Source organism: Terrapene carolina, unplaced genomic scaffold, assembly GCF_002925995.2.
Source record: "Terrapene carolina triunguis isolate 2854851 unplaced genomic scaffold, T_m_triunguis-2.0 Scaffold132, whole genome shotgun sequence".
Taxonomy (NCBI): Eukaryota; Metazoa; Chordata; order Testudines; family Emydidae; genus Terrapene; species Terrapene triunguis.
Window position 1 is genome coordinate 13,288,557 of NW_020664483.1, and position 13,405 is coordinate 13,301,961.

At 40.6% G+C, this 13,405-nt stretch overlaps 1 protein-coding gene across 2 annotated transcripts in view; it reads left to right on the forward strand.

Moving 5' to 3' along the window:
• EHBP1 (EH domain binding protein 1) overlaps positions 1–13,405 on the forward strand; it is a 333,194-nt gene that overhangs the window by 53,654 nt on the left and 266,135 nt on the right. For both annotated transcript variants that reach the window (XM_024199807.1, XM_024199808.1), the window contains exons 2-3: positions 1,012–1,069; positions 11,052–11,147. In XM_024199807.1, the coding sequence (XP_024055575.1) occupies positions 1,012–1,069; positions 11,052–11,147 (154 nt within the window). The remainder of the gene's footprint in view (positions 1–1,011; positions 1,070–11,051; positions 11,148–13,405) is intronic.

Below are 13,405 nucleotides of genomic sequence, written 5' to 3' on the forward strand. Positions count from 1 at the left end.
TTAAAATTCTTTGTTGAACTTAATAGATGCTAACAATTGCAATGCCTGACAAACGATGTCAGGAGAGATCTCTTTATTAAAGATTCAACAGTTTGTCCCTTCAATTAAAAGCAGAGAAAGATCCCATTCTTTGTACACCTCTACCCTGATATAACGCGGTCCTTGGGAACCAAAAAATCTTACTGCGTTATATGTGAAACCATGTTATATCGAACTTGCTTTGGCCTCTAGCATTTCCGTTATTAATAGTCAGCACGGTCAGAGCAGCGTATCGGAGCCAGACACGCTGACGCGCTGATCCACCGGAGCACGCAGCCCCGCCCCCCAGAGCGCTGCTTTACCGCATTATATCTAAATTCGTGTTATATCAGGTCGCGTTATATTGGGGTAGAGGTGTATCTGGTCCCTCAAGAAGACCTCAAGCAAAATCAGGGAATACAATACTTGATGCTCTTGATATTTCTAAGGTAATCGCATAGGAAGGTAGTTTTTTGGAAAAGCTCTTTCAAGCTTTTGGTTTATATATATATATATATGTAAGTATAAAAATATAAATATATAAATAAAAAAAAGCCATGATTGCAATTGTTCCCCCTCTGCACACATCCTCTTCAAGTACCATCTGATTAGGAATCCAACTGGATTTTGTGCTTGTTTATTTTGTGTGCTGATTGGTTTCAAAGGCTTGCACTTAATGAAGCCAGACTTTCAAAAGCAAACTGTGGTCAGGATCCTGTTTGCAGATCTATAGAGCAGTTCTCTACTCTACTCTGCTTTGCCTTTGGGAGTTGTATGCATTCAGGGAGAGCAGAATATGCGTGTTGATATTGCTGTACTGATTGCTGTAAGCACAGAATTATTTTTCCTGTTCAATGACTAAACTTGAGAGTGATTTTCAAATAATGCTCGATGTAAAATATAGTTTGTTCACTGAGGATGTAATTTTTATGGTCAACCATTTCTTTAACGGGGTTACTGTAAATTAAATTGTTTTTGTGTGTTCTTCAACAGGCAGCCAGATAAACTAGTGGTGGTTTGGACAAGAAGAAGCCGAAGGAAATCTTCTAAGGTTAGTTGACTGCTTAGTAATACCCAACTTCAGTAAAAAGTGCAGTTGGCTGTTTGATTTATTAAGACAAAAATGGATGTTTATTTTATTCTTACTGAATTTGGCCCTAAAATGCTTCCTCTCTTACCGTTGAGACTAATTTATAGAAACATTTATAGAAAAAACTCCAGTGTCATCTTAGGTATGTATGTAGCACCAAGTACACAGCATGCAGCTTAATAATAATTAACAATTATAAGTTATTAATTTCTAGATCTAATCAGAAAGAAGAATCACTCTTAAAAGTAACAAAAACAAAAGTCTTAAACGTAATAAAAACATTAATAAGGAAGCTGCCACCTTTGCAATAGGAGGATATAAAGTAGGAGTAAGAGACTGTTTTTTCCACTACGCAGCCCTGGAAATCAGAAAGTTTCAAAGCAGATTCTTTCAGTTGGATATTGCATCTACAGACTGGGCCTCTGTTGGGAAATTACATTGACACTGAAATTGTCACAGGCATTACTAAACACTCCTGCTATTTCTTTGTGTATATTTTTATGTAGTAAATAATGTTTTCTAATCATGGGGTAAATCCTGTTCTCCCAGTTCCAAAAAATACTAACAAACAAATACACATGCGGGGGTAGCAAAACCCAAAAGTAGAACCACCACCTTGTTTGCACTACAAGAAGGCACAGGTAGTAGAGAGGGTTACTTCTACGCTTACGGCAGCCTGTAGAATACAGACAACACATGCCCAGCTAGCATAGGGTAGAAGTGTAGACGGTGAGGCATGGTGTAGGTTAGTCGAGTGTCATACGTGCCTGAACTCCCAGTGTATATATCCTACACATGGCCAAGCAGTGCCTTCCATGTCTATAGTGCTAATTTTAGCGTCTTTCTGCCTCCCCACTTGCTGGTGGGAGCTTTTCCTTGCTATGTGTGTGGCTACACACCGCAGTGACAAGTGTGGACACAGCCTGCCTTTCTCTGGGGCATGTAGCTACATGTGTATTGCCTGTATTCTATGCACTGCCATAAGTGTAAACGTAGTCATAATGAGAACTCTGTACCCCCTTGTGTGCCATGGTGTGACACACTGCCCCAGCTCGCCAAAAATTCCTACAGAGAGAACAGGAAAATATGAATGGTCCAGGGACATGGAAGTACAATGGCCAACGGGTCTGTGCGCTTCGCTGATTGAGTCACTCAAACCTCTACATGGCATGGGAGAAACACTGTGCTGTACTCAATACTCTTTTCTGTTGCCAATAGTTGCTGCTGCTTGCACAAGTGCCCTAACATCTACTTGCTGATTCCTTTTCCTCCCAAACATTGCCTATTTTCCTTTTACTCAGGGCCTTCTTATGGGACAAGGTCCTGTCCATAATAGGAAATTTCTAAAATTTATCATTAGATGTTGGATAATTATTTCAATTAAACAGAGAGGTCTCACTCCTCTTTGTGCATGGGTGTAACTCTGAATAACATTAATGGCAGCTCTATACGGATATAGAGGAGAACAGAGAAGCACGATTAGACACCTGAGATGGGGAAGGGCTTGTAGCTATTTAATTGTGGATTGATGTATATTTTAATTATATATACAATCAAAAAATGTTTTGAGCTCATGATGTTGTACAGCTCACCAGCCTATGGAATGGTGTTCTTTTTACTGTTACCCTCCCCTTAGCATCTCCATGCTTTCTGCTGTTTGTCACACATACTTGTGTCTTGTCTTAAACTAGGCTGTAAACTGTTCCAGATTTCCTTCTGTTTGTACAGTGCTTAGTACAATGAAGCCAGGATCCTGATTGGGACTTTGGATATTACCACAGTACAAAAAAATAATATCCCCTGTGCACATTCTAAATTTTGCTTTAGTTTCTGCATGGAAGTGTGACAAAAGATACTGTAGGACACTAAAATAAAACTCAAACATGTTTTTAAACAAAAAATGTCTTGTTAGATGGTAGGGTATTTAGGCACGATTGATTAGTTTGCTGGGTTAGAGATTATGTTCAAAGTCTTGTTTAGTGTACAAACAGATGCCATATCTGGAATTCAACAGGGCCAGATGCAGGGGTCTGCTCATGCATATGACATTGCAGGATTGGGGCCTTAGTTACTGAGGATTTTAATTTAATTGGTCTATCATTGGCCGTGGAGCATCAGTTTTCAGCTGAGCTTGCATCCCCCTAAACTACAGAATTTTTAGACACACCTGCTTGCTATGTCCAAAGTTTTGGTTATCCAGCATTATAAACAAACCTATCAATGTCAGCAGATAAAATAGTGGTTGATCTTTTTAAGACTAAGAATAGCCCTGTAGCAAATCATCAGAGGATGATTAAGGGGGCCTACACAGATATTTTTTTAAAGTGCCAAATGCCTGCAAGTACTGTACCTAGAATAAGACTTAACTTTTTTTTAAAGATTTTTATAGCTGACATGATTTTGCTTCATTCGAGATGTTTGTCTCCTAGACTATAGATTAATAAAGATTCCTAAACTCTTAGTCATCCTGCCAGTAAAATACATTACTATACATGTTGTTTGTTCATCTAATTGCTTTCTTGGAAATGAGTCAAATCAAGACTTTTTATTTTATTTTACACAGACACTGTGCCCAAGAAGTACCTAAGCATTAATCATATCCCAAGTGTTCCTATATTTTTTCATTTATTTGTGAGGCAGGGAAGAGACATCAGTTAAGTTTTCTCTGAGAAGAAATTTTTATCCCCCTGCAATCAATATAATGAAAATGGGGAAGAAGTCAGAAGACCCACCTTCCACCCCTAACAAATGACTGCAGCCCATAAAAATTTAACTCAAACATAAAGATAACAGTTGTGTAACTTGTGAATTTAACTAATGTAATATTAAGGTGTTGGTGCCATTTGCCCCAAATACATTCTTACTAAGGAAACTACAAATATTACTTCAGCTTTGAGAAAGAACGTGAGACCTCATCCACTGCCCTTTTTTTTTATTTAATACCTTATTGGGAGATGAGTAAGTTAATAATTATTATGGAGGACTGGTAATGACTCCATAGTTAAGATTGCATAAAAATGTTAGGTTGTAACAGGTTTTGCTAAATGGTGCACCCAAATTACAATAGCCATATTGAAAACAACATGCTAACGGAGATCATTATCCAAAGGATGGTATGTATGATGGGTAGATATCATGCCAGCATGACATCATCTAATAGTTATCAACTCTAATTCAAATTTAAATAATTTAGAGCCCTGTTTTGGAATTCCCTGCCCTTGGGCTAGTCTGAATTTAGATACAGTTACACAAACATGTCAAAACATGACTTGTTTGTGTAACTGGGCAATTCTGACTTGTGGGACTGGTATTTACAACACATGATGATAATCGAAAGCCTTGCTAAATTTGGCAGAATTTCTGAGCAAGTCTTAAGACTGGGCTGACCTTTTTCTTTCAGACCCTCCACCCCCCCACAAAACACGTACATTTGTGCCTAACAAATTGACCTTTGTCTTTCTTTAAAATCAAGAACACATACCTTATTGCATCTTTCCAAGCCTACTTTGTGCAAACGTACAATTATATTACAAAATTTACATTATTCTAGGCAGAGCTATAAAGTTAAGGTTGCTGAACACGTTCAATTTTTTCGGTTGCTTATAATAATACAGTTCAATATAGTGTAATTTCTGTTTTTTCAATTTTTTTTTTCAAACTTAGGAAAAAAACTACTTTGAAAGATAGTTATTTAGCTTGCAAAGTCAAGCACTCAAAAGCTAGGAAGAGCCAGAATTAAAGTTGCCTGTTCAAGCTCAATTCATCCCCTTTGTGTGCATGCATTATGACAGTCTTTAATTACATGATCACAAACTATTTTACTACAAGATCCCTCCTCATTAAAGTGCACAGGATGGACAGTGCTCAGGGAATGACAGTAGAAGGTGTGTACTGTGGTTAAGGCAGCTGAATGCCATCTTGGAGATTTGGAGTCTATCCCTTCCTCTCCCATATAATTTGTACATGATGCTAGGCATGTCATATACACCAGTTTTTCACACGGGGCCACTAACTGTGTTCCTCATTTTCTGGGTACCCAACCTGAGACATCTGGAGCCTGATTCGCAGAAGTCCTAGGCACTTGCGGTTGCAACTGAAATCAATGGGAGCTGTTCTTCGAACATATAAAGTGCTGTACAAATGTTAGTGCTCTGAAAAATCAGCTCCTAGGTATCTCAAGTTGGGCACCCAAAATTAGTGGACACTTTAAGTCATCTGTTCGGGATTCCTCTGGTGTGTGGAAGCCCTCAACAGGCACGCAGCTACCAAGCCAGCTCCTGTGCCTCCCTTCCCACAGCCCCTGGTTCAAGGGGCCATGTTTGGACCAGGAAGGTGAAATGGCTGGACTGTGCTGTACTCTAGCTATCCCCAGATAGTATATTGCTCGTATGGAACTGTTGCTAGCTGGAGCAAGTTAGAGCACTGCTCAGGCTGCTCTAAGCTGCATTGGTGTTGGAGCAGAGAATCAGGATGCTATAATTGGTTGCTGGATCTCCGCTTCTCTCTTTCTCCCTCTCCTGAGGTGCCCTTGATGACACTGGAGAAGGGGAGCCCTTAGGTAAGAACAGCTCCCCTAAGCTCAGTCAGAGCCAGTCAGGCTCCTTCCCTGGTCTCCTGGGGCTTTCTACAGCCTGGCAGAGAAGTAAGCAATGGAGCAGCTAGTGCTGTTCTCTTCTCCCTCCTTTGCAGTGCATTAGGCAGCCAGCAAGGTGCAGCAGAGCAGGAAAAGCAGCTGCTGAGAGCATTGCTGGCTCCCGTTAGGGGTGCTCTTGGAACTGCAGCAGAAGTGGTGAGAGACGTTTGGGAAGAAGATGGTGTTGGCGCTGAACTAAACACTTGCATTTAAACATCGCAGGGCAGGGCTTGTGGAACGTCTTCTCAATTCATGATCAAATGTAAATTTGCTCTCTCATTTGCTATAATTAGAGTCTCAAAGGCCACAAGTTGGACGCTACTGTTCTAAAAGTATCTGCTTTTCTTTCTTCCTTCAAAACTTCACTGATGAAGAGCTACCCAGTGGTGTTTAGTGACCTTATGTATGAGACCAGCATTCCTGCTTTTTCACCTTCTTAAAATCTGTTGTTGTTTTTTCCATTTGGCCTTATGACGATTGATGTATCTAATGCACCCTAACCTTGGTGTCTGAGCAGAAATCGATCTGAAGGACTGTAATCTCCATCCTGTCTTGTATTACATTAGGACATGTCTAGTTGTTTTTGTTTTGGTTTGGGGTTTTATTTAAGTAAGAGATGTGTACCAGTTAAAATGCTGGGCAGGGTTCTAAATGCGACTGTGTCACAGCGAAGTGATGCTAGTGAATTTTTAGGTTGCGATTTTGGAAAGGGTTTTTCATTTTGCTCCAAAGGTGATACCTTCTGTGGCCATCCTGATACCTGGCAAGGTTTCCAAAGTAGAGGGCCTGCCCCTAAGAAAGCTGGCAGGGTTCTTGTTCATTGCATCTGTCATGTTTGATTTCAGGGAGAGTGGTAGTCACGGAAATAGCAGGGTCCGGCACATGGAGGGTAATTGTCAGGGGAGCCAGTATAGTATATGGAGCACTTAAGTGGTGTGCTCTCATCCTCCTGTGTTGCTTAATAATTGGGCTACTACATTTGGAGCCAGTCGGAGCTTCAATCTTCTCTTTCATCTCCAGGTGCAGAGCATTGCAGCAAAGCACAAGTGCATGTTACTTTTTCACCCTAGAGCTTGCAATGTTCCCCTGCACCAGTCACTAGTAAATAAGAAATTAGCTTATTTTTGCCCACAACGTGACCATTTGCTCAAATATTTCTCTTACCTGTTCTGCAAAACCAGTACATTCCTATGTGCTATATATGGAGTGTCTGTTTTGTGTTGATAATGATGAAATTATTTAATAAGTGTTGAGACTTGCACAGATCTGTTATGGTCAAAACAGGCGATTCCCTGTAACTACACCTCTACTCCGATATAACGCGACCCGATACAACACGCATTCGAATATAACGCAGTAAAGCCGTGCTCCGGGGGGGTGGGGCTGCGCACTCCGGCGGATCAAAGCAAGTTCGATATAACACAGTTTCACCTATAACGCGGTAAGATTTTTTGGCTCCCGAGGACAGCGTTATATCGAGGTAGAGGTGTATATCTGAAATATGGACAACAGATCAGATATTTTCCAAGGGCAATCCACTAATTGAGCACAACATCTAGGCCCCCAGCAGGTTATGTATGCATTCAAGTGATAGATCTCTTACAGAGGAATATCTTAATTATCCCGCCCTGTAAATTGATAGTTTTCAAGCTGTCCTTAAAGAAGGCAAAAACCAAAACCCACCAAGCCTTACAGTCTGTGCTCAAACACTGCATCATTACGATGCATCCATTTGTGTATTTGTCACGATAATGCAACTTTGCAAAAATAAATGTATGTATAAAGCAGGTAATTCCTACAATAAGCATTATAAACGTAAATAATGAGAACAGTCATGAAAGAACTCCAAAGGCCAGGAGATCCTAAAATGCTTATCTGAACCTGTGGAGCCCACCACCAGTCTTTTCTCACACATTACAGTCCCCCACCCCAATTGTTCATCTGTCTACCAGTACAGTTTTCTAGGAGTGGGGTGATGTGAGGCATGTTGCCATTTCTAGCATCTTTGTGGCATATTTCACCAATCTTTCCCCTCCTCCCGGGTGTTTCTTCATTTAAAGTGCCCCGGGTGTTGCAGCGAGGGTGACCAGACCGCAAATGTGAAAAATCGGGTTGGAGGGCAATAAGCGCCTATGTAAGAAAAAGACCCAAAAATCGGGACTGTCCCTATAAAATTGGGACATCTGGTCACCCTAGTTGCAGCTTCTCCTCACTTCCTCTCTGCGGGGTTGGTGCTTTTTCCTCTGTACTCCTTCCTGAAAAGGCTCCTGCTGCCGGTGATTGGATAGTGAATGAGGCAGCCAATAATAGAGGTCGCTGTATACAGGCTGCTGCTCTCTCCCTAGCCTGAGGAGGCAGGTGGTGGTAGGAGGGATGATGAAGACAGGGAGTGAGGCAGCCAGTGGCAGTGTTTGTGTCCATCCAGGCTGCATCAGAGCCAGGGCAACAGAGAAGCAGTGAAAGATGCAGAAAGGGAAGGAGGCTGTGTAGGGGAGGAGGAAAAAGAGTCTGGAAGGCACAGTATAGTGGGAACTGTGGCCCGAGGTGATAATTGCAGAGGAAACATAATGTTCAGGCCTAGAGAGAGACAGCTGGTCAGGATCCAGAACATGGGGACAGTGAGTAATATTGGGATTGTTGGCATGTTTACAGCGTGTAGGTGGCAAAATCTTGCCCATTTGCCAAAGCAAAGGCCTATGTTTTGGATGATTGATTAAAATATAGTCAGTATAGCTGTATGCCTACATGATGAGTCTGTAACGGTACAACCCCCCCCTCCAACCCCAAAAGACCCCCTCGATATAGGGACTCTTGGTCTGAGAAAAAACATTATGTTGTATTACTCTTAATGATAATTTTAAGTGCTCAAAGTATTCTCTATTAACTAATAGGCCTCCCCCTATTTTGCACCCCTTGCTTTCTCCTGCACCAACCCAGGGGCTTAAATTTGAGGTTATCCTTGCCTGTCATATTGCCTGGGTGGTGCAGTCCTATATTCCAAAGCCAAATGGCCATATAACATCATCCAGCTAATAAGGGGATAGTTTTGCTTTAAAAGCTCATTAGGTAGGACTTTCAGTCTCCCACTCTCTGCTGTTGATAACATGCATGTCAGGTAACAGTAATGCATGTTGATTTGTTTTAGGATTCTCCATTTTTTACTGGTTCACCAACTAGTCTAATGAGGAGAGGAGACTGGTAAATCCCCCTATACCCAGAATTCTGCTGCATCATAGAATGCTTGTTTATGATTGTATGTACAAAATGTTTTTACAGTATAAAAATGGGAGCAGTATTGCCAACCCCAAGTGTTCAAAAAAACATGGGTCAGGCCCAAAAAATCATGAGGTTGACTTAAAATTTATGGGATTTAAAAACAAACAAACCTATTGGGTTCATTTTATTTGCCGTCTGGTTTCTCGGCCTTGAGGGTGCAGCTGGGACACAGTTTCAAGCATGACTTTGCAACCATGAGGGCAAGAAACTTCCTTTTTTAAATGAAAGCTGAGATTTTCACCTAACCAGATACCTGCAGTACCTGGGGCTTTCAGAAAAACACCAAATATCACGAGACTTGGGATACAACTGTAAACATCAGCAACTCTGTAGGAGTGAATGAAAATAACAGGACAACAATAAGAATGTTATAAATATATCTGCAAAGATAAATGGCTCTGGGCAGCATGGAAAACAAGCTGGATCCTACCAATGGCTCCCTGCAGGACTTTACTCTTAGATACTCCCTCCATCGCTCCCTCAATCTCTTGACCTTCTCTCCCACACCCTACTACAAGCTGCTGCCACTTCTCTTGCGGCTCCACAGGGCAGGGAATCAACAGAGGGAATAGAGCCAGAAGGCAGATAGACTGCCTGTAGCAGTGGCAACTTAGTGGCCTCTGGTGGCCTAAAGGAACTATTACAGTTCCTTCTGATAACGAAGCTGGATGTGTGAGGATCTATGTAGGCTGCAGGAATGCGTGACGGGGCTGCCAAGTGTGTGAGATGAAGCACTGTTTATAATGCACAACAGTGGTGAATTAGTTTCCTTCTCCTACTAAATGAGGATGCTTTTCAATCACTATCTTTCCCACCAGGGTGTATTGAATTCTGTAGTTAAAATTGGCCATTGAGAAGCTGGCTAAATTTGAGGTGGGGTATCTGCGCTAAATTTTAACCCAGAAGAGACCTTTTAAAACTCTCTTGAAAATTATAGTTTGCTGACATGGCCGACGGGACTGTGCCACCATAACAACAATTCATTGCTACAAAACCAATGTGTACTCTTAGGAACACCATCCTATCTCCAAATGTGTTATAACCAGGGTAATTATACTTGAGTTTAATGTACCTGGGATCCAAGTTATATTAGCCTTATGCTAGTAATAGTGTTATAAAAATCATACACTGAAGTGCTGGATGTGGCAAAGAACATATAACTAAAATGAACAATGTTTGATACCATAGAATTTAAAAACTCAGTTAATTTGATGCAAATAACAATCATTTATAATGTTCTCAAAATAAGAAAAACAGGTAGTTAGAAACAGCCACCCCCTTATATTAGCGTATATTCATTTATATTTCCATAGTTCTCTAAAGTTTTCCTCCATACTAACTGAACCAGATTCTGAAATTCGCACTTCATGGTGTTCACTGTTTTAGTGGAAAGTATGCAGCTCCACAGGTTGGAATGATTTGCTCAGGTCTTTTAGAGTTAATCTCTTTTTACTTCATTTTATCCTGGTCACTTCACTTTTAGTTATAGGTACTTAAATGTTAATTCTTTATAGGTTTAAATGTTTGAGGCATTTAGTCTGTACTATAAATTGGTGCTTTATTTTTTTCAAATAAAACAAAAAGAAATCAGTTTTATTAAAATCTGAATATGGCTACTGAGCATGCACAATAGCTACTCTTAATTATTTGCTTTAAAGGAAAACATTCCATAGTCTGAAACATATGCCAAAGGTCTGTATACACCATTTTATGAACTTGTACCTGCAGGGTGCTCAATGTTCTGGCCCTGATGTAGGCATTGTGCTTAATTGCTTTGCAAGATCAGGACCAGAGCACTCAGCACCTGGCTAGAGTGAGCCTTGTGTGACTGCGTAACCCCCATCAATGGTGCGAGTTCCTTCTGTTCTCAGTGGTTTGTCTTACTGTGTTTAATAGAATCGTAAATTTAGGAAAGCGGGGTTTTTTGGAGCTAATCATCAGTACACGCATGCATGCACACGCTGACTTCCAGGGGAGTTGGAGCAGGCCTTTTATGACGGACTGACTCAATTATTGTTTCTTTTCTTCTTCTAGGCCCATAGCTGGCAACCTGGAATCAAAAATCCATACCGTGGTGTGGTGGTGTGGCCTGTTCCTGAAAACATTGAAATCACTGTGACACTTTTTAAGGTAGGTTTTTAATGTTTCATTTGAACTCATTTTATAAGGCATAAGATAATATTTCCTGAAAACTTACACACACAAACACCTTCTGTCATAGGGCCTGATCCTGCAGTTCTTGTCAAGTCATTAGCTGCATACCTACAAGTTCACAGTTTAAGTATGAGAGAGAATTAAGACCCCTTGCAAACACTTAGCCATGTTCTTAACTTACCAACACACTCAAATAGTCCCATTGAACTCCTCAGGGCTGCTTGCGTCTATAAAATTGAGTACATGCTTATGTGTTTTCAGAATGTCAGTCTAACTTTCCATACAACTGAAATACAGAGTAGTCAGTTTTGCCTAAAAACACTAAGTTGGTAGGAGTCAAAACAATTTGTGTCTTGACTGTGGGCTGTATCGTTGCAGTCATCGTTTTCCTCATTACATTTGTTCTGAAACAGAATCTATCTCCAAATATTACAGCATTTCAATTATGTTATAAAAATGTCACAGTTCTTGTTTAATTGCTACCTTAGGAATTGCTGGAAAACAAAACTACATTGATGGGCAACATATGAATAAGAGAGAGAATTTTAGGTCTTTCTGTGGTCTGATTAAAGAAATGCCATTTGTTCTAGTATTTCAAAATGGTTTTATTACAGTGAATCTGTGTTCTTACCAGTTTTTGTACATTTAGTCCCAATTCTTATTTACACTGAGGCCTCTGTATGGTGCTTTTGGCAGCAGGGCCAGCCCTCAATCAGATGGCGCCCCAGGAGAAGCATCTTTAACAAACGGAGGGGGGGCGCCAAACTTTTGAATATCTTATTTTTTATTGCATTTCATGACTTTGATGCATGATTTATCCCTATCATATCCCTGTCATATAAGATGGAAAATTTGCATGCTAGGATCTGTAAATCTGTATTTATTCATGCTATATATAAGCAAATAAAAAAAAATCATTTCCTATAAGCTTATAGAAACTTTTTAATTTTAAGAATAACTGAAATGTACTAACATGAAGAAACTGAACGGTACACCAACATTGGGTGGACCAGTATTAAATAGTGTTACAGTAGGTGACAGCTTTAAAATATTAACCCTAGACCTTTAGTTCCAAAAGTTGCTTTTCTTGCCTTTGCCCTCGCAAACTGAAGCACAACGTCAAGGAGGTCCAAAGACTGACCAGTGGCATTTTCAAGCCATTTTGACCATCGTTGATCGAAGATATGTTTTAATGAGCCTGAGCTTCAAAAAGCTGCGCTCACCATCCACAGTTGTGACTGGCAGTGTGAGCAGAATCCTCAAAGCTATAGACACATTAGGAAAAGTGTCCTTCAGCTCTACATCATGAATGTATTGTAGAACTTGGAGTGGAGAGTGCTTCCTCTGTCGCAAAACGTGATGGATGTTGTCCAATTCGACATAGATGTCTTTTATCATTGATGTCTGAACAGTCCCCATGTGTCAGCATCTGGTGCAGGTCCATCTAATTGCTCAAGAGTGTCTTCCTGTCCGCCAGCAGCTTACTACGGTCATACAAAAACCCCAGGTCTTTTCGTGGTGCTTCATTCGTCCAAACTTTTTTTCAATGGACACTTGAGCAGTGTCAATGATCGAGCAAAAAAAAAGTCTCAATTGAATTTTCTTCCAATCTTTCCATCACCTCATCTCTGCCCTCATAACCAAACTGTCTCTTCTTCCAATGAATACGAGTTTCCTTGAAGATGAGTTCAACTCCTAAGTTGTCCCCCCCCCCCCCTTTTTTTTTTTTTTTTTTTTTTACAGCAATGATGGCATCTTCAAATCCATTCTCTCTGTAGGCCACAATGAAATCAAGGCAGCTTCTCATTAAAATAGTAGTGTTTGCTATGTCCATTGACTGAGTTTCTAATGCAGTGCTTACAGTGTTTACTTGGAATAGGATATTGTGCCAAATCATAATTTAGATCAGAAGTTTGAAGTCAGTGATCTGTTTTGCCAGGCTTTAAACCTCGTGTCGGATTCCGGCCTCAGCTTTACTTGACTGCACCAGTTCCATCAGAGCATTGTAAACCTCAGTCACTTGGTACCTTACTGGCCTAATGCTGTCAGTGTGGCTCTGCCAGCGAGTGTCACTTAGTGGCTTCATGGTCAGATTTGTAGAATTGTCCATGGGGATCTTCCACCTGATAGTTTATGCAGAAAACAGGACGTATATCCTTTGCAGTACTTTGAAGAGAGATACTGAATCTAAAGAAGATGACGCTGCATCTGACACAACCAGGTTGAGGGAATGG